Here is a 21519-nt window from a genome sequence, read left to right as displayed (position 1 = left end):
TTTTTTTTTTTTAGTCTTGACTCTCATCTCAGCTCAATAAGAGCAGAAAATAACCTCAAAATAATCTCCTGGTGAGGCATTTTGAAGGTTTCTGACACATGTAATCATAGCTCCTCAGATAGCTTCAGCCACATTCGTTCCCCACTTCACTGATTTAAATGACCTGTTGGGATCATATAAACTAAAAGACTCAGAATTTTGTTATTTCATCAGAAGCTTGAGATGATTTCCAAGTTGTAACGTCCATCTGCACATTACTCGCTCCTGTCTGCTCTCTGAGATCTAATTATTGTTCAATTGTGTGGCTCAGAATGAGCTATGGATTATTATTGACTGCTTCTTCTCAGTGTGAGCCCGCCGTGTGAAAATGGTTCACAAGAAAGCATCAACTTCAGCCTTCTCTTGAAAAAGCTGTTTTCTTTCTTCGTGTCTACAGCCGCATGGTTCTTTTTTTTATTGTCATCCTAAAGCAGGTTTACGTTTTAAACTTCATCACATTGTTTATATTTCTTGCTGCTCTGGCTTAAGATATTGTGATTGATTTTCTTTTTTTTTTTTTATTGTCCTCCTTTTCTTTTCCTTCGGGTCACTTCTGATTGTTTGTTGTCTTTCTTTCCTAGGGGGCTGTTCACAAGTAACTATACAGAAACCCATTACCTGGAAGATGGCAGTGCGGTCATAGGCCCTCACAACACCACGGTAAGTGTTTATTTCATTTTACTGTTTTCCTCCTATTAAAGGTGATATAATAAACTTAGGATCTTTGAGTTTGTGACATTTTCCTGGGTTCCATCTGCCCTGCGGCTTTTATAAACGTAGTCTTTTGTGAAACTCTTCCTCCGGACAGCTTCTGCTTCATCGTGCTAACGTTAAGGTCAGCGGGAAGGTAAAGGAAAGTTGATATTGCAGTAAAATCTCACTTTTCACACCACCTGGAAATAGACAGTCTTGCGCCTCAAAGATGGCTGTGTACGAGAGTGAGTCCATTTTCGGTAGGTAGATTTATATTTGATGGAATATAAGGCGAACAGAGGTCAAAGAATAGCCTCCATTTTAAGGAGCCGCTCATGTATTTAATAATAGATAAGGTTAAAACCGTCCTAAAAGTGGTTTGCTCTGCAGGTCTGCCAAGAAATTATTGAATTAGTGAACATCTAAGTGCACTTCCAAAGTCACACGGAGAGTGAAATATTCAACACCTTCCATTGCTCTTATGAGCCGGTATATTGGGGAATGCAAATTTATGTGAATTATATATGTGAAATAATTTGTCTTTTTTTTTTTTTTTTTCAATCAACTGGAAGTCCTAATTAAGGTCAAAGTGAAGAGCGTACACAGAAACCGGCTTTGCCCATTTCCAGTGCCAGGTTTTTTTGTTTTTTTTCTTATACTTAATGTTTCTTGCCTCAGTATTGTGATGAATGTTCCTCTTACTCATTGTGCTCAATTGGATTTCCTCCAGTGAAATATGTCCTGCTTTTAAATATCATAGGAAAGCATGTTCTGTGGATCCATAAATATCCCATTACTGAATGACTGTTATTCTGAGGTGTAAAGAAAGAAAGGATATCACAGTATATAGTACGCCATAATGAAAGAGGCGAAAACACGTGGATCAGTTTCTATGGCTGTACCAGCTTGCTTTGTTTCAGCGGTTTGATCATGTGCAGTTTGGGGAAGCAATTACGTGTCTAATTTTTGTTCCAATACCAAGAAAGCATAAAAATAAACATAGTCTGAGGTCTGTGTACAGAAATCCCTCACTGACTGAGAGCTGAAATCCACAAAAGAGGAGATTAATGTAATTTGATACTGTCCAATCCCAACGGCAAAATGAGCAATATTTTCCATTTGAAAGTGCCGTGAGACAGAGCTGGACCATCACTGGTGGGGCTTGGCCAGTCCACCAGAATCGCAGCCATTCCAAAGCATGAAGACAATGGAGGAGCTGTTAGGGCTGGTCAGCCAGGATGGTTACAGAGACACAGATCGACGCGCTCTGCTAAAGGTGTACACTGTTAACTACAATAACTATGTTTGGTTAGTAGCAGTAGACAACATATTTTAACGTATTGTTATAGCAAGATACTAAAATGGGATATATACACAAGCGGTATTCATATTTTACATGTAGACACATACACACGCTCCATCTACTTAGATACATACTCTTAAGTTATTCAAATCGTCCATCCAGCCAATCAGTTTGATTTAGTTTCACGGGCGATTTAAGCAGAGCTTATGTACAAACATGGAAACATTTGTTTTGTATCAAATTAAATAGTTTTTTTTGTTTTTTGTTTTATGTCAATTAATGAAATAAAAATAAGCTGCCACTACTACTGTTTATTCATATAAACACATACATGCTATTGCAAACAATACATGTGTACAGTAGATTAACACTCCTATGGGTTATATACTATCACGTATATGATGAATGATATGTGTGTGATGCTTGCGTAGATGTTAAGACAAAAGGCTGCACAAGCAGGAGTACCTGGGTGCAGGGCTCATGGTCGACCTCCGTCCCACCTCTCATTCCTCTCTCATGACTACAGCCAGCTCTTCATGGGAGGATCTCTTTACTGGAAACAACCCGATTTTTTGAGACTGATCCGTTGTTAATTTATTTGTCATGCCGGCGGGGAGGAGGCTGATATAGTGATCTGGGTAGGGGATCTTGTGGGTTCAGTTGTGTGTCAAAAGCATGGTGCTGTTGGGAGTGACTCCAGTATGAGTCCCACTCCCTCCGTCTGTTTCAAACCCTCGCTCCCTTTTTTTACACTAAATCTTAGTCTGCACGTGCAATGCAGTAAATAAGAGCCATGTGTAGTAACAAAAGCCGTCTACTGGGGATATGACATAAAGAGTTAACTCCGAATAATGAATGCATGGTTAAGATAAATAATCTATTGTTCACACCTCGGGTTGCCTCTTGCAGTAATCAGGATATTCGTCATTAATCTACTTTGCTTCAGATATGAATGCGTAAGCACTTTTCTCTCCGCAGAAACCTTAGAAACAAAAAGTCTATTCATATCCCCTTATATCAATGCATCACAGTCATGATCTCATCAAAGAAACATGAGGTGGTAGCATTAACTCAGTGTACTAAATCCAGCCCTGCTCCTCCCTGCTAAGCTGAAATTTCACATTTCTTCTTGTGTGCAATTCTGTCTTTGCACCTTTTCACCCCACAGTGGCTCGTTCTCGCCACACGGCCCACAGAAGTGAATGCTTGCACTGCTTTTTCGTACACTCCCTAAACCCTCGCATATCCCTTCTTTATTTTCTCATTAGTAAACAGGAAATGTTTATTTTTGACCGCTTTGGAGGCAACAGAACAACTTGTAAACACGCCGCTGACACATCATCATTGCGGACGTGTTTGAAAAGATATTGCCTAATTATGCACCCGACAGACAGCGAGCAGCATTAGCATTCATTTGAAGTTTTGTTTTTTTTTGGCAGCGAAATGAACACAAGTCCAAAATTCATTTGTGAAAGAGACTCGCTGCTAAGAAATGAAAACTCTCTGTGGTTTTGTCACTACGGCTGAACCCTTTCACATTAGTTAGTCATTGAATCCATTTCAGATATACATATATTCATAAGTGCAGCTTTAAACGTGGCTCTTTCAAAGCTTTACATGCAAAAATGATACTCCGCTTTAAGCCTCCGCACTGACGGTGAGATGGCAACACTTCGTTTTAGCGAGGCCGTTTCAACTTGATCTTGTCCAAAGTGAAACATGGCGGATTAGCGTTACAAAACTACTGCGAGGAAATGCTGTGATGCAAGATAAAGCAAGAATTGTCCTTTAATACTGGGAACCTATCGAAGTGCCGAGCATGCAAACTCAGCCACCTTGAGAGAGGCTGCAGCGCACCGCCTGCACACTATATTTGGAAACGGTGGAAGTAGGGTGGGGAAACTCGCACATTTCACTTGTTTTCCAGGACAGGGTGGCAAAACGACCCGTCGGTCAGTACTCACCTGAGCGCGGCGTGTTTTCACTCTAAACCAGAAGCTTCCTGCCCGCCCTCTTGCCGCCAGGCCTCCTTCAATAAACATGGAGTTTAAAAAAAAAAATAGAAAAATTTTATTCACTTTCTTTTCTCCCACTTGCGGCTTGACAGGTGGTCCATGAAAGTGGGTACCTGGGAATGTGATGGAAAGCAAAGCTTGTGCTGAGAAATGTGAAACGTAGAGTCAGATTTCAGCTGTCATTAGCCTGTGGTGATGAACCAGAATGGCTTCTGCTTACCGGGCAAAAGAAAGTTCCCTCATATCCTCATATTTCACAGCTATCACCCGGGGTTGGTGTGGTTGAACTATTCTCAAACTTAAAACTCGCTGGTCCTCTTATTGCTGTCTTGAATTTTAAATCCTCAAGTCCTTTGATTTCTCCTCCCTCAGGCGAACTGCTTCTATCATGGTGAGGTGGAGGATCATGTCAACTCAGATGTCAGCTTGAGTGCTTGTGCTGGGATTAAGTAAGTGTGTCAACCTCTGTTTGTCAGTTTTGTCACAACAGTCCCGTTGGTCTCAACTTTTTTTCCAACACTTTTTCCACTTCTGGTGTCACCTCATAAGGCCTTAGTCTTAAACTGCAGAAATGGCCCTGAAGCTCAAAGAAATCGTCTCTCCCTCCGCCTCATAGGAACTAACTTATTTCTTGACAAATCTCATGGAGTTTAAGGGAAATTAAGTACGAGACAAGTCACTTGTCTTCATAAGCAAACTGCAAATCAAGGTGAAAGCCTTTTTATTGAGACAGATTTCTTTCAAACACGCGACTAATCAGCAAATATTTATGGTATACAATGTGCTTGTGTAAAATCACTCGGATATTTTTTGTTGATCTGGCCTTTTATTTTTACCAGATTCTATCAAGAGAAGTTGAGACTGATTGTTCTGATTCATATTGTGTCTCAAATAAGCCAAAAAAAAAATTCCACTGCATTCATGTGCAGGTCTGGTTCCGTTTTCGACATGAAAAAAGCCTCGAAATGGGCCGAGACTTAGATGATTGCAAGGTTTTTAGCTACTTACTAATTTAGTCAAACTTTCATCCATCCACCCATCTTAGATATTTGCTGATCTTAGTGTCTCTCGGCCGCACAGTGAAGTAGTGTTTAGCCCTCTAGTCTCATGGCGAGAATGTGTGTGGGTGGGTGGGTGGGTGGGGGGTACTCCGGGTACTCCGGTTTCCTCCCACAGTCCAAAAACATACATTTGAGGTAACTCGTCACTCCAAAATTACCCATAGGATGGATGTGAGTGTGTGTGTGACTGTTTGTTCTGTGGTGGACTGGTAACCTCCACTCTGTGCCATAAAGTGCTGCGGATTGTTGGAGGAAGCTAAAATATGTCTTTTCACACAAGTAAGCAGCAGAAAAGAAAAAAAAGAAACCTCCTTTTACCAGGATGAAATCAAAGGAAGATGCAGTCTGGCAGTTTGTGGCTTCTGCATTGGATGAGGTTCTAGCGGTGGGCCTTCCCTGGAAGAGAGCTTCAGGGGGACAATCAAGTCCCGGCCAACCGTATCGTCCACAATCTGATCAAAATATGAGTCTTTCCCTGAAACGTTTGTTCTGAAACACAATAACTCATAATGGACTAAGGGCAATAAACTGCACATTAAATGATTCACAAAGAATAACTGGCACATCTTTCAATAAGATGTATTACAGTTCGTATACTTACACTGACATCCCTGCTGTGATTAAGAGTAAAAACACATCGAGTGTTTAACCTACGTTTCCAACTCATGCACAAGGTGTAGTTTAAAGTCATTGGGTGGCACATCACCCACTATGAAACCAACTTCAAGAAAAACTTTGATATTTAAGTCACATAAAGAACTTGGTTTTTCATGAATTCTAATCTAAACATGAATGTTTACATTATTTCTTCAGCTTTTTCTGTGCCTATTGTAGTTGATGTCATTTACCCACACTTTGAGGATTTTATTGTAAAGCACTTTTTAACAATGCGATATGAAATCTGGAAAGTTTAGTCACAAAAACCTCTCTTATCATTTCATTTTTCTCGCCAAATTTCTCTGCATGAGTAACCTGAGAGGACCGCGTATGTAAGCTGTTGACAAGCTGGAAACTTAAATGCAGTCGGGGCTTTCAACAAGTGGGGAGTTACAGTGTTGGAAACATTCGGTTTGCAAATGTCAAACAGGAGTAATGGCTGCAGCAGTATCATTGGACACCGTCAGAAATGTTTTCATAAACCAGCCAAAAATCTGCACCCTCTGCAGAAAGATTTAACTATTGTGGTGCTGTTGCGGTTGACCTTGGTTGAATATTCTTTCTTATTTTTTGGTCTTCCTGCAACCTGTCTGCACAAACGGAGATCAATAGCACTTCTTTTTTCTGACGGGGAGAGCTACACATTGTTTGACCTGCTCTCGCAGACGGTTTCTGGTTTGGTTGACAGCTCTCAGATGTTGGGAGGACGGCTGGGTTTAGTGCGAGTTCGTGTCATTGTGAATATTGTGCAGATTCTCGCAGTTTATCCAGACTCACTGCAGGAGGATGCTGAAGTCACTTTCAAAACACGAGAAAGTCCAGAAAAGGTTAACGAAAGATGCCATGATTGTAGAACTCATCTTTCGAAGAAAAAAAAAGCCTTTGAGTCTATTAGTGATGATTTATCTTCCCATCCAGTCATAACAGGATGCAACACATCAGTCAGGGTCAGTTTTTATTCAGCCAATTGAGCTCAAAAATTAAAATTCCCGTTTTTTGCCACATATCTGTTCAGTTTCCGAGCGCTTGTTTCGGACCTCTATGAACCTCACCTGCCTTCCGCAGGGGTTTTATATCTCTTGGAGACAGATCTTATGTGCTGGAGCCCTGTACTGATCGCTCGGATGGAACTCACTGGATCTACACGGCTGAACACCTCAATTTAGCTCCTGGCACCTGCGGCCATGACTTCAACATATCGTATCCCTCCGCACATGAAGACGGCAGTCCATTCAGAGCATTCAGCACAAGGGTAAGTTCATTTACCTCCTCACATGTTTACATGTCCTGCAAGTAAAATGCCTCTTTACAGTGTGATTTCGTACTCTCAACTTTTCTTTTATATCGTGCTTTCATTCAGGATGAATGACTGAAGAAATTGGGAAGGAAATGTAATAAAGGTCAATTTAAGCAAAGGGATTTATGCATCTATGTCTGCGAATAAAATCTTTTCTTCTAACAAATGAAATGATGAAATCAGGTGGATGAACAACAACATTTATTTTAGGCTTCACTCTGTGTACATCAGCCATTTTCAGCTTTGCAGAGTCTTCAGCAGGCCAGATTGATTTAATCTAGATGGTTATAAACCGGCCACGGGAGGGAAATCGATAGACTCCATACCTCTGTGAATGCTCTAGTGAGTGTGATCAATATACAGTTTTCATAAACATTTTTCATGGATGGATTTTGTCTACTTATGATGCTGGTGTTGAAGATTGACATTAACCTTTGCACAAAGCTACTGTTATAGTGATAGGCTCTCTCTCTTTGCAGTATTTTAAGATTTCCAACACATTATTGGGTTAGAGCACATTCGCAGCGGGGTTTAATCCCAGATAAATACATTTATTTGTGGTAAACAATGTTGTTTTCAGTGGCATTATTTTAAGACTCGTACAATGAATCACTAACATTCTGTGTCTGCAATTTGCTTGCGCTTGTCTTTTTGTTCACACTTCGGTGTTTCAGTGGGATTTTAACAACGCCGCTCTTTGAAGAGACTTTGAAAGGAGAAAATTGTCTATGAACCAGCCACAATGAGAATTGTGTGAGCTTGATGGTTCTTATTGTAGCGCGAGTCTGACTGGAGAGAATATAAAGAAATTGCTCACCCTTACCCTCATTTGTAGTTTTCATATTGGCAAGTGGCTTGCTTTACATTTTTGAAGCAGCTACTTGTTGAATTATTCACTCGTTCCATCCATCTGATCTAACGGCATCCATTAGCGCTCTGGGTTATATGGGGAGCAGGAGCATTGATAAATGCCTGTGGACTGTACTTTGGCTGTTAAGTGGCAACGTTTGCTCTGAGTGTGAGGTCAGACTGCCGGCTCGTACATAAGGCCACCAGCAGGACCTGTCCAGAATGAAACTGATTACTGTTGAGAAACCCCACTCCACCGATCACAGAGATAAAGCACATGCGCATGGCTCTGGGGAGTCTCACACACCAGCCGTGTTATATCTTCAAAGATGATGAGCACCGGCAGGTGGAAAACAGACTCCAGTGATCTCTCAGCGGTGATGGCTGGTGGACAAACATGATGATTAAACCAGGCTGCACAGAGAAACACAAACTTCAAACTCTCGATGGGTGGGGAAGAAACCATACTATTATACTGACGCTGCATGTTTGTTTGAGGGATTTTCCGTTCATCTGAAACAGATTTTTTACTTCTGCAATTATTTCATTAGGTGGAAGATTGAGATCAATGTTGGAGACGAGCCAAACATGTGGGGATGTTGGCTGAAACACCCTCCCAATATTGACTTTTTTATTATCCATTCGTTCTTAGGTGTTTTTTTTTCTCTCAGTATTTCATTATGGAGCTTCGTTTATACTGATGATTGTAGTGGCTGCTTTTATTGAAACCATTTTCATAAACAGATTGTGATTTGCTTGGAGAGAAAAAGAGGGATAATGTTTTATCTCCACTGCTTCGTGAATAAAGTTTCTTCGGCAGCGGACTGGACCAAAAAAATGCCTCTCACCCTGGCATACATTTAGCTCTGAACTCGCAGTCATGCCACACATTAGTGAATTATGGTTGACTTCCATATGTATGGCCATACATTTTATTTTGTCAGTATCACATCATATAATGAAATTAAACTACCCATTACTCTATAATCTTATTAACCTTCATCTCTCCGTCCATCCAGCCGCCGGTCAAGCATATGACAGATTATTATGTGCTGGGAACAAGAGCAAAAAATGACAAATCAACATAATTAGCTCACAAACATTCCCATACCTATGGCATAAAAATAAAATACCCGTCATACGGTATACCCAAATACCCCCCCCCCCCCCCCCCCACCCCCCCACACACACACACACACACCCACCCCCCCCCCCCCTCCCGTGTGTGTGGAAGTTATTGCTGAATGCATTCAAAGCATTCAATATCAAACAACGATACCTTTCAATTCACCAAGAGACACGGGTGCACAACAACGTGTAGAAACTAAGGAAAAAGACAACAGCGAAGCAAAAACTAAAATAATTGAGGGTGGTGTTGAGGGTGGTCTTGTTTCTACACAAAGCAAATGACTTCCCTGAGAAAGAAAAGCCAGTAAAACAAAACAAAGCACTGAAATACAGCTGCTCTTAGTTATCATATTTCAACAGTTTCAGGATAATGTGCACAAACCATTTGACCACAATTGCAGGATTTATGTGAAAAATATAAAAAAAAAAATTTCTGGGTTTTTTTTCCTTCTTTTAACTTGGGATTTAAATGTTTGTCACATGTTGATGACCATTCCCAGCAAATATGGTAAACAATGACTTTGAAATGGGAAATCTTGTGAGTAGCGAAGAGGAGATAGAGCAGAAAGTGAGAACATAAAGTCTTGATCTGCTGCGGCGGCGGCAGGCGAGCACGCTCACCTCAGCGTGTTACACAGGAGCACTGAGGTGTGCGCCGCTGCTTTGATAAGCTCCAGTGTGTCCCTGCTCGAGGGTCTAAAGATAAAGAGGCTTGTTGGCTGAGTGCCCCATATGACGAGTCGGATGGATTAGAGAAGGGGAGATATGATGCCAGCCTCAAAGAAAACTGCACATCATCAACGTGAGCTTCTGCAAATCTCCATTGTTTCTAATGGTGCAATGGTTCATCCTGCATTACTGATGCAGACCATCACACATGGAGGGATCATTTCCGAAGTGGGCTTTAATACATATAGACTGAGGAGAGAGAGGTGGGGGGGGGAGGTGAACAGTTGGATACTAGCCTAAACTAAATTGCAGAGTTAGAGCTTGGAATTTCACTTTTGACCTGTGGGAGCTGAGCTGTTTATGGGGGAAAAATATCTAATCGCAACGGTCCACTCGACTAAAATGCCCCGCGCAGCAGATTTCCTGGTTCGACTCCCAGCCGGCTGGACCTTTCATTTACTTAGTAACGGTTGTGGCGTGCTGCGTAAAGCAAGGGCTGAGAAGGAAGGAGGAGGAATAATGTTTTGTTCATGGCATTGCCATTTCTGTGAACTGGAGGCTTTAAACATTTAGAAGGATGTTAAAAAATATATGACGATATCAATAGTCGAGCTTTTTAATATAAATCTATCGGCTGCAGACGCCAGTATTTTCCAGTTTCACTCGTGGTTTTATGGAGACAAATGTGCTGTAAAATGACTGTTGTAAATTCAGACATAACTCACTGGATTGAATTCAAGAAGAGGGATGTTCTTCACTGAGTTGACTGAACATCGTGTTCATGCGATTGTCCTCTCCAGTGGCCTCCTCGACACTTGGTAATCACCATAGGGTGCATTTAGAGCACACTGCCCATCCTGGCTTATCTATGGAGGAGGCAGATAAGAGCAGAGAGGATCCAGGCTGCCATGCCAGCAAGGATAAAGAGGCTCAGGTTGAAAGGGGGCCATGGTGTGAAGGCAGAACCCTTAGCCAGCAGGATAGTATAGGATCTGCAAGTGTACGAGGGGAAAGAGTGAGCATGTGCATGCATGCGTGTGTGTGTGTGTGTGTGTGTGTGTCGTTTGTGTGTGCAGGTGAAACAGATTCTAGCTCCACGTGTGGTGAAAATGAGTAGGTTCCCAACACAGCGTGCGAGTAGCATGTGCTTCGTGGCCAGAGGCCGTATTTCTCTTGATTTGGGAATTGTCCCAACCTCACCTCTTTATAGTTTGACTTTCACCTTAATTTCTACTTTTCTGTCATTCTCCATTTTTCCCCTTCCATTTCATATCACAAGATTTATTCTTTTTTATTTCCTTGAAACAACTAGATGTGTTTTTTTTTTCAAAATTGAGGAAATGGCCCAATTTACCACTGAACTTTGTCAGCTGTTCCACATTCTGACAACGTGAAATGCATTACGATTACGTAAAAACTAGATTCCTCATTCAGTTGTGGTGGGAGGAGCATCTTATGTGAGAACTTACCAAGTCTTTGGTCCATGTTGAAATGATTTGCTGTTAAAAGATTTAAAAAAGGAGCAACCAAACAGATTTATTTTCTTTTTTTTTTATTTCTCTTTAATCACTCTAATGGAGTCATACAGCTTTAAGGTTCTGTTGGCTAAGACTACCACACTTTTGCTGATGTGGTCAAAATTATCCATTGTTTCTTTTAAAGAATTTGTCTTTTGAATGGAAACTTATTATCTTCATCTATCCAGATTTACCAATTGGCCTCAAATGCATGTTGTTGTTTTTTTTTTTTGACTGAAACTGAAGTGCATGTGGCTCCGACTTCATGGGCTGCAGACTCCCGTCTCCGTACCCTCTGTCGCCGTGAGGTCACCACGCAAACCAGTCCTCGGCTATCTCTTTGAAATTGGAAATGAAAAGCAGGGAGTGCGAGCGTGGAGCGCTGCATGCTAGCAGTGTGAACGGCGTTGTTTAAAAACAGTGATTTATTTGTTAATAAGTGGGTTCCCGCAGTGCTATCAGAGGTCCGTGTGACCCCCGCCGCTCCCGTCGGGTCAGACGTGAAGAGGAGCTGATTGCTTTGTTCTGACTCTCCTTTCTGCCGGCTTTTGTGTCGAGTGTAGTTCAGGTGAAAAGCCATGCCGAGCAGCCACCTGCTAAATTTAGGCTGCCCTTTCCACCGAGTTGCAGTTAAGTGCTTCTTCCTAATGTCCTTTTCTCTCCCTCCTCGCTCTTTCTCGCTCTGTATCGCACTCTCCTCACGGATTTCTTTTTGTCTCCCGGTTTATCACTTTGTCATTTCCACCCTCCATTCCCTCTCTCGCCTTCTCTCTCTTACATCCGTCTCACCTTCCCTCCATCTTTCTGCTCTCTTTCTTGTCTCTGGCAGCATAAGCGACATGCCCAGACAACCACCAAGTACGTGGAGCTGATCATCGTGGCTGACAACAGAGAGGTAAGCAGAGGTCGTACGGTCTTGCACACTTCACCTTCCTCATAAATCCTCCCACTGTCCCCTGGAGACACTGATAAGATGAGCTGTTGTCCATCTTCATCCTCCTGCATATATAATTTGACCACTTGACTCACAAATGAGACGGCTCTTTCATGTACGCGCCCTCAAATCTTACTATCCCAAAGTGTGCAAAGGGAAGAAATTGTTTCTCACTGGCATGGGACATAAGGGTCAATGTCATGCTTTTAAAGCAGCAGAGGCTGAATAAATGCTTGGATATAAGACAAGGTGGTTGAGGTTATCTCTGTAGCCTGAGCTCCGCTGAGGAGCTCTTTGATGATGGCAGCAGCAGCAGCAGCGGCGGCGGTGGCAGTGACAGGACTTTTCTTGAGCTCCCGAATACTGTCTACCGTGATGATAATAAACAATCTCCGTGGCGAAACACCTCTTTCTCTACTTACGTGGTTCTGCCTGCTTGTTTAGTTTCAGAAACAAGGGAAGGACATGGAGAAGGTCAAGCAGCGGCTGGCTGAGATCGCCAATTATGTGGACAAGGTAACAATTGAATCAAAAGGAGCATTGCAATGTTGGAATGTGATTTATTAGAGGTCACATCAAGCATGGTGGGAATTAAACGACCCGCGAGCAGAGGCTGATTGGATTATGAATGGATGATCAATTTCATAACTCGACCGAGAAATGTTGTGAAGACGCCAGTGTAATAGATTGTGCAGCGGGTGGCATTTTAATAAAACAGAAGCAAAATATAATGTATTCATGCAGAAGACGACCACATTGATAAATGTTTGAGGATTTGGTCAGAGACCTTAATGATTTGAACTGACTATTTTAGAGCCTTTGGGCTTTATAAGATAATCTCCGGTGGGGAGAGTGACAGAAATGTCAGAGAAAGAAATTGCTTTAAGCTCATTCCCTGAAACCATAGCTCTCTCTCTCTCTCTCTCTCTCTCTCTCTCTCTCTCTCACCACCACCCTCCTCCTCCTCCTCCTCGACTCCCAGTTCTACAGGGCTCTGAATATCCGTGTGGCCCTAGTGGGCCTGGAGGTGTGGAGTGACGTGGACAAGTGTCCCATCACTCAGGACCCCTTCACCACCTTGCACGAGTTCCTGGATTGGAGGAAGGTCAAGCTGCTGCCTCAGAAGCCACATGACAACGCACAGCTCATCAGGTAGCTCGATTATAGTATCACACGGACGGAGCAATTGTGTGACTCTTATTTCTCAAGCTATTAAGATCACACAATTCAGTCGAATTATCATTTTTGGCATTTTAAATACATTAAATTAAATCCATCATTTAGAGAGAGATTGTCATTTACTGTTTTTAAGCCACTCAATGTTTAGAGATAATAGAAATTAATATGCAATGACTTGCTTTGACTCCACCTGTAAACGGGAGCAAACTATTAATAAATGTGTCTTTTAAGTGACTACTAAAAGTGATCTTGATTTAAATGACAAAGTGGGTTCATGTTTCAGATATTGGTAAAAAACTAAACAAACCTGACACTATTTGGTTAAAAAATAAAAATATATAAATATATATATATATCTGCTGCTCATTATTTATGCGAGTGGGAGAAAAGGATGAAAAGTAAATGAGATAGGAGTCTGGCTTTTTATACAATTATTCTCACCTCTTTCATTTTAGAAAAGAATTCAGACAAAACAACAAAGAAAGGGAGCATTTGTTAGACAAACAATTCAGCTACTGGTGCCAGTGTGATTGGAGCTAAAGCAGAGAGGCGTTTTCAAAGACTCGACAAATGACTAGAGAAAAGGTATTTGTTGTGCATTTGCGTTTCTATTTGTTGGCAGGTCAGTACGTTGAACTTTGCTTTTTGACAGAGTAAACCACTTTGTGTCATCTTGTTAATGAGTAACTCTGAATTCCCACTTCCAAGTGGGGGAGTTACGTCTGTCAAACTGGGAACTTCCCAATGGAAAAGTGGTAAATTTTCAGAAAAAGAATAGTTTTTCTTAATGATTCCTGCTGTAATAAACCAACCAGGTTGTAGTTGAATTGAATGTAGAGAGTCTCAGCCTTGCATATATAATTATCTATTCATCCTATGGACTTTACAAGGAACAGTTCCGTTTTATTTATGTGACTTGGGGTTTTTAGTATTTTCTTTTGTATTTTTATCCACATATTTTAACTTGTCGCTGATTTTTGTAACCCTAACCTTTTTCATCTGCAATAATGCACCATGGCAAAGGCTGAAATCATCACCATGGCTGAGGACAAACTTGTTGTTCAATAAGGCTTAAGGCAATTTGACGTCCGGGCCTAATTAGAAACCAATGAACTGTTCCCTGCTCATGTAGCAAGGTCTTAAACTTAAAATATGTTGGCTTTGAAATGTTAACCAGCTGCTGCTGCACATTTGCATCATCAACCCCTGCAGTCCTCCAAACATTGCTCAGCAGTCACAGGTGATTCAGCATTACTACCCGTCATAAACTCTCCAGGCTACTAATATAGACAAAGAAGATATGATAACCAATTATGATCCTCTTTTTTTTTTCTTTTTTTTTAGCGGAGTGTATTTCCAGGGCACCACTATTGGTATGGCGCCCATCATGAGCATGTGCACGGCAGAGCAGTCCGGAGGAATCGTCATGGTACGTGGAAAGACGCGTGTACATCTGTTCAGTCCATCCTGAAGTAAACAAGCGCTTCTTGTGTTTCTGGCTTTCTCAACAGAGGCCAAACATATTCATTCCTCCCACCCTTCACTCTTTGCCTCATTCTCCCTCCCGTCTAACGTAATACTCTCAACTTCCCTCCCAGAGTCTCCTGTGTGAGAGTTGAACTGAGGATTCCAGAGTTGATATCAACTTAACTTCAGGACGCAGACATTGCTACGTTTTTTTTTCTTTTTTCCAGGAAGGCCAAGTGAGGGTATCCATGGTGCCCTCTGCTTTATTCTGATTAATGAGAATGTGTATTGATTGCGCAAGTGAAGACCTTAGCTTCTTAATGAGGTGCAACAGACAAGTGAATTTAAGGGCGCAGCATATTGCTGCTTGAACGAAAACGCAGGGCCTTGTCGTAATTGGAACCCCGTACTACTATGCGCCTCAGCAATGTTGCTTTTGCACAAGTTGTGCCCTTATTTTATTCATACTGTGTGCGAGTGACTGTTTGTCTTGGGGCCTTGCTGGCTGGTAAGGTTGTTTTTTTACTGTTACTCCCCAGATGGTTCTTCACTCTTATCCTCACAGATGGGAAAGTGAGGACTTGGTGATGATGATAGAAATGTACATACGCATACTTCCAATCGCAGACAATGGTTAATCTCAAACCACACACACTTCTGCTTGGCAAATCAAAGCTTTCTTGTCCCGGCCGTGTCCTCTGATTTACTCCCCACCTTTAAACTCAATAGCTACATTTTCCCTAAGGGTGGCACTGCTATACTTCCAGACAGTAAAAAAAACTTTAACATCCATTCGCAGGCACCTGGAATCTTCCTACACCAGACCTGATTGTTGCATTAATTTAATTGGTGTGGCGTAACACAAAACAGACAGTGGCAAGAAGTGCCCTCCCGAGCATTTCAGCCTCATCTGTTGGCGAATGTGTCTAGGTTCTTCCAGGAAAACGGGATCGGAGTTTACTGGCTGAATCCAAGGCAGTGCATTTGGATCGCAGCGCTGACAGCTGATGACCGTTATTTTCAAAAGCCCCCAGCAGAGCAGTTCATCAGTCTGAGTCTTGACTTGCACAGCTCTCCTGAATAATGCACAGTGACGGAAGGCTCCAGAGGCAAGGTGCTCTTACATACAGCACTGAATCCACGAAGAGCTGATAGCCTCCTCCCTTACATTATTCATGCAGCCTCTTCGTGTGTTCATGTTTTACACATCTTGCAGGAAATATTCATCCAACAGCAGCCTCTGCTCAGTGTGTCACTTTGGCTTTTTTGACTGTTTTTGGGTGATTGTTTTGCCAGTGTCATTTGTCATTTTTAAGAGTTTTTTTTATTTCTCTGTCGTCCAAACGATTCACGAGTTTTGCTTGTAGGATGTCTTCATTTGTGGCGATGAAGCTGCTCATCTTGCTCTGTCAGAGTTTTTGCAGAGAGAGCTGTAGGTGACAGCCTCCAGTTTGCTTTCGTTTCCAGATTCAGTGCCACGGTGCTGAACAGAGGAAACGCTCTGATAAGCACCGATCCAGCAGAACTCTGTGTTTAATCTTGGCAACATGCAATTATGCTCACTTGTTCTGAGTTATGTTTCGCCAGTTTGTCCATTAGGGAGTAACAATTTGGCTTGCATTAATGTCTTTTCTTTTTTAATTTTGTATTTCCCTCAGAGTATGTATTCAGAAATGTCTGTTCCTAATTAGCTGTTTGTATTGTTACTGCAAAAAAAAAAAAAAAAACTGCAAACTGTACAAATCTGATTGCCTGTGGCTTCGTGTCTCGCCTACAAATACACAGATAAATCAGACTTGTAATGCAAAGAGTTTTTAGAGTAAGTGCCCGTGAGGTAAAATGACATTTCAAATTGTCTGATTGATCTTGTGTTGCAGGACCATTCAGACAACCCCCTGGGCGCGGCAGTCACTCTGGCCCACGAGCTCGGACACAACTTTGGAATGAACCACGACACACCGGAGAGGGGCTGCGGCTGCAGGGTGACTGTGGACCGCGGCGGCTGCATCATGACTCCCTCCACAGGGTGAGTGTCTAGTTTGACAATTACGAGTCAATAAATCTGCAAGATAGATGAGTCCTTTTTTCTTTCTTTTTTTTTATCTTACTGCAATATCCATTATTCTCTGGGTTTTATTTCAGCTCGTTTAACTTCACGTCTAACTCCAACACCATTTAAAAATACATCACCATGATGTCACGCCATCATTCACTTTGAATTAATTTACTCACTTGTTAAATACGAGTGTCTCAGAAACCCCAGATTGTGATCTTACATAAATATTATTCCTCATGCTCTCCCTTTGTAATTTATTGTCTGCTGAGCAGTAAGCAAATGATGCCGTTTAGCTGTTGGGCCGTTGGGTTTATGGCAGATCCAACAGCTGCACTAATGTCCTCAGGCAATGTGACTCATTTTGAATGGGAAGTCAATGGTTCAGTGGCAGTGCATGGCCAAGACGGCACAGTCTGACCGACATAATACAGTCAATCTCCAGAAGAAGGAGACAAGTGTGTACCACAAAAACAGCAGCAGAAACAGCACTTACTGAAACGCCAACCCCTCAAAAAGTCAGACACACATCAACAACTGAGTTCGCAGCTATTAAATAATTGCTCGCCCTGGACTGCAACGCCGTCGGGCCGAGCAGATGCACAGGATGCTCTGGGTGGAAACGTCGGGGTGTATATCCGCTCCAGCCAAGGTCCTGTGGTCTGTGGGAGCCTCTGACTGGTGTTCATGCTGGAAACATCCCCTTCGTATTTGGTTTGGACCAGACCCATGAAAAACATGGAAACTACTACTTTTATTTATATACTTTAAAAAGAACAAAAAAAAAAAAACAGCACAAAGATGTAGATTTATTTTCAACCCTGATCATGGATACCCCTGACCACACACTTGTCCAAAAAAATGGCAACAAAATGACCATGAAAATAGAGAATGAAGTAAAGTTAAAGGTAAATTGTTGTACTTTTTTCTTGTATTTTTTCTGTCCCTACGGTTCTCCCCTTCTTATAGCCAGTTTGAGTGATGCTGTTCTTTATTATACATGCAACTTTAATGTTGGAAAATCTCTTCCTTTTAAATAGTTAAATACCTCTGAAAACTGTCTATGAGACACTTATATGGAGGGAAAATCTGCCACCTTTTCCTCAAGCGATCTTCATCTCGCAGCAGTGATGAACTTCCCCAAGTGTGGAGAACGTTGTTTGTTCTAAATTTGGACAGCAGAGAAACCAAATAAGATCTGAATACATTCTGCATTGTTTGATTCCCCGCGGAGAGTGTGTATTTCCATTCCAGCAGATGAAAGAAAGAAATAATCTAATCCTTGGTTTCAAAATAATCCTCTCTACTACTCTTTATTGTACCATATTGCTGCTGTGGTATTTAATCCCGGATTAGGAAAGCAATACATTCAAATGAGGATGTTTTAGGAACTCTCCATTCCTGTCTGATTCTTCCATTAATTCCAGATCCGCGGCAGCATATGACTTTTTCTGAGGTAGTGTGAGGATTTAGAATGTTATTTTGCCACACACACACACACACACACACACACACACACACACACACACACACACACACACACACACACACACACACACACACACACACACACACACACACACACACACACACACACACACACACACACACACACACAATGCAATCACTTCAATGATGTCCATTGTTCTAAAAGGGACGGCCATGTTTTTCCAATCAGAAAACCAGGTTTTTATAAGCTCAGTGTGATCATACAGAAATCTTTGACGTAAAGCCGGGATGTGAAGAAGCTGGTACAAAAGGCCCACTGATTATTTGCCTCTTCATTCCATAATTGTAAGCAGTGGAACGAAAAAAAACAAAACAACAAACATCAATTCTCAGCCAGTCTGAAGGACTCTGTGTGGGCTGTTTTTTTGTTTTGTTGTTGATGTTATATTTCTTGTTAGACGAGTAAGTAAGAAAGTAAGTCAAACTTCTTTAAATGGCACCTTTCACAGACAAAGATAAAGTGCTTCACATCAATGAAAGCAGAAAAGATAAAACCAAAAACAAAATCACTAAATTGGTAAGTATATCTTGGTATAAAAGCACTGGAGTAACAACTAAGATACAGAGCGGTAAAAACATACGTGAACAAAACAATTAATAAAAAAATCTAATTGAAGCAAATGTGTGTGTGCTTTTTGGAATAGAGCACATGATTTCTACAAGCACAGCACCATTAATACATATAAACAGGTTGAGCTGATCTGACCTTGTGGGGACTCCAAGAATTACTCAAAATAGATCATGAGTTTCAGTTTATCATTATTATGGAAGTTTGGGGTGTTGTGTGTGTTCTGTGTGTGTGTGTGTGTGGGGGGGGGGGGGGGGGGGGGGGGGGGGGGTGTAGCTGTAAAAATGCAAGCTGTCCCAACGCCAGCTGCACATCTGCACAGGGTGCTTGTTTCCTGTTCAAGCTGGTCACGGCCAATTGTTGTGTCCCCCTCTCCATCCATCTTTTCAATGACCCCCCACCCCCACCCCCACCCCACCCTCCACCACCCATCCTTATTTGGTCTAAATGTGAACAGGCTGGTGTTTCTCATCCTTTGAGATTACATCTCTTTAAAACACATGCAGGAACACACACACACACACACACACACACACACACACACACACACACACACACACACACACACAGACAGAAAATGAATTCCTTCTGGCGACATGGACAACAACACACTTATGGGCACAAAGATCTACTAAAGAAATCCATCTTTTTGCAGTCGTGCAGTCTTCGGTTCACATTATTTTCCATTTATTTGTGTGCCATCTAAAGGTTCAATGATCAACATTGAGAAGATTTTTCTGCTTAGTTCTTTCCTCGGCATTTTTTTTCTTTCCAATGTCGCAACAAAAAGTTATTTTCTGGAATTGTTAACAAATCTAGGGAAAAGATATCTGAGCATAATAGAAGGGCGAATTGCATGCCAACTCAACCACAAGGTTAAAATTGGATACCGTGTATTTTTTTTTATGTGGCGTTTCACACAAAGAATATCTTTCATTTTACCATAGATTTTGACAAACTGCACTGTGATTCAGGCAAAATAGACTTATTATCCGGGCGTTTATTGTTATTGTTTATTTTGTCACTTTGAATAGAAAGCTGTGAATGTGTGAACATTAATGACTCTAGTTATGTGGCAAAGTCTCTTTGCTATACGTAAACTGTGGTTAAAGAAATGGATGTGTGCAGAACCTGAGCAGATGTTTAGTCCATATTTTGTCCGAGGAAGATAAGGACTGCATTTCCGTATCACAATATGACAGAGGCCGATATTGTTCGCTTGTCATGAAATCATCAGGAATCACAGAAAGTGAGTCCAAGGAATGGAAATGTGACCTGTGCCTCACTGAAGAACAGGAACTCTCTAGTATGCCTTGTTTAATTGGGTCCATGGGGAAATTAAAGTGTGAATGCTCTTCAGTATGTCCAACACGGGCCAGACTGCCAGGCACTTCAGGCCAACAGCAGATCATATCACCTCATGCCATCGTCGAGAGCTCCGGCTCCACATGCAACAAAAGAATCTGTGAAATCCATGAAACCCTAAATGAAGTAACTGTGTTTTTCTAGTATAAAATATTCATCTTATTCACAGATGTCACAGCGAACTCTGACTTGGCTTCTTTCATATTTGGTGCCATAAGATCAGGGTCTTCTGAAGTCAGAATCCCAGCCAGTGTTGGCACTCTTTATATTTTTTCCAAAAAATGCTCCTCAAAAACGCTTCAAAACGTGTCGGCAGATGCATTACTGGAAACGACAGCCGATCGAATTCACTTCTTGATTGGTGTTTGGTGATTGGTGGTTTTTAATTGTGAGGAATTCCTTTCTAATTTATCTCTAAAGTCTTTGCGTGGAAGTTATTTCCTCTCAATCTCCTAAAATATGGGTTATCCGTCACAGTTCACCTGCTCTTTGAAGCAGCAGGGCTGTCTGACTGCCACCATCACTGCAGTATTATCACAGTGTGGGGCATGTCATAGAGGCCTCAGATAGACCTGGAAATAATTCTTTATCACAGACCTCCCACAGACCCATTAAAGCCTTGTTTGGCTGTTGCAGCAGCTTAGTCTGAGTGATTACTTTATCAAGCATCAACTGCAGTACCTCGGAGGCTCCAGCCCCAACTGTCAAACACTGACTGCAGGTTAGACGGCAAGAAACACAAACCACAGTAGCATTGATCCCATAATGCAACTTGAGTAGGACCGGGAGGAAAGTAACGTCAGCATATAAGGTCGGACAAAAGCAAACGTACAGATTTAACAGAAGTAAACCTTACGAGAAAAGGCTTGAAGACGGCAGACTCAGATTGCGTCTGGTGGCCCCAGACTTTATTAGGTTGTCTTCGGGGGTCCTCAGTTCACCATAAGACCCAGATGTGGCTGCCATAACTGGCCCTGGCACCGCTTTACTAGCCCAGGGGACTGCAGCTGCTAAATGCCATCCACTGTAATTCATCGGTGCCTCTGCCTTTTCACAGCCATTATTTCTTCTCCCACCCCCAGACTGTTGCAGGGTAGACCAATTATTTCTGTATTGCCTCTCATAAAGAACAGCTGGATCCCCGAGCCACTCACGTATCTCAGAGTTAGAAAAAAAAAAAAAGGAAGGAAGAAACAAGGATGCAAGGAGTGTTTGT

General features: G+C 41.9%; 1 protein-coding gene across 1 annotated transcript in view; it reads left to right on the top strand.

The window, feature by feature from the left end:
* The window catches only part of adam12a (ADAM metallopeptidase domain 12a), a 79857-nt gene that overhangs the window by 40928 nt on the left and 17410 nt on the right, over positions 1-21519 (top strand). The window contains exons 4-11 of the mRNA XM_080484718.1: positions 621-699; positions 4423-4499; positions 6834-7020; positions 12058-12123; positions 12607-12678; positions 13145-13314; positions 14686-14770; positions 16686-16834. Coding sequence (XP_080340844.1) covers positions 621-699; positions 4423-4499; positions 6834-7020; positions 12058-12123; positions 12607-12678; positions 13145-13314; positions 14686-14770; positions 16686-16834 — 885 coding nt within the window. The remainder of the gene's footprint in view (positions 1-620; positions 700-4422; positions 4500-6833; positions 7021-12057; positions 12124-12606; positions 12679-13144; positions 13315-14685; positions 14771-16685; positions 16835-21519) is intronic.

Source organism: Lipophrys pholis (assembly GCF_963383615.2).
Source record: "Lipophrys pholis genome assembly, chromosome: 1".
Taxonomy (NCBI): domain Eukaryota; kingdom Metazoa; phylum Chordata; class Actinopteri; order Blenniiformes; family Blenniidae; genus Lipophrys; species Lipophrys pholis.
The sequence above is the reverse complement of the archived record's forward strand: the minus strand, read 5'-3'. Positions and strand labels throughout refer to the sequence as shown.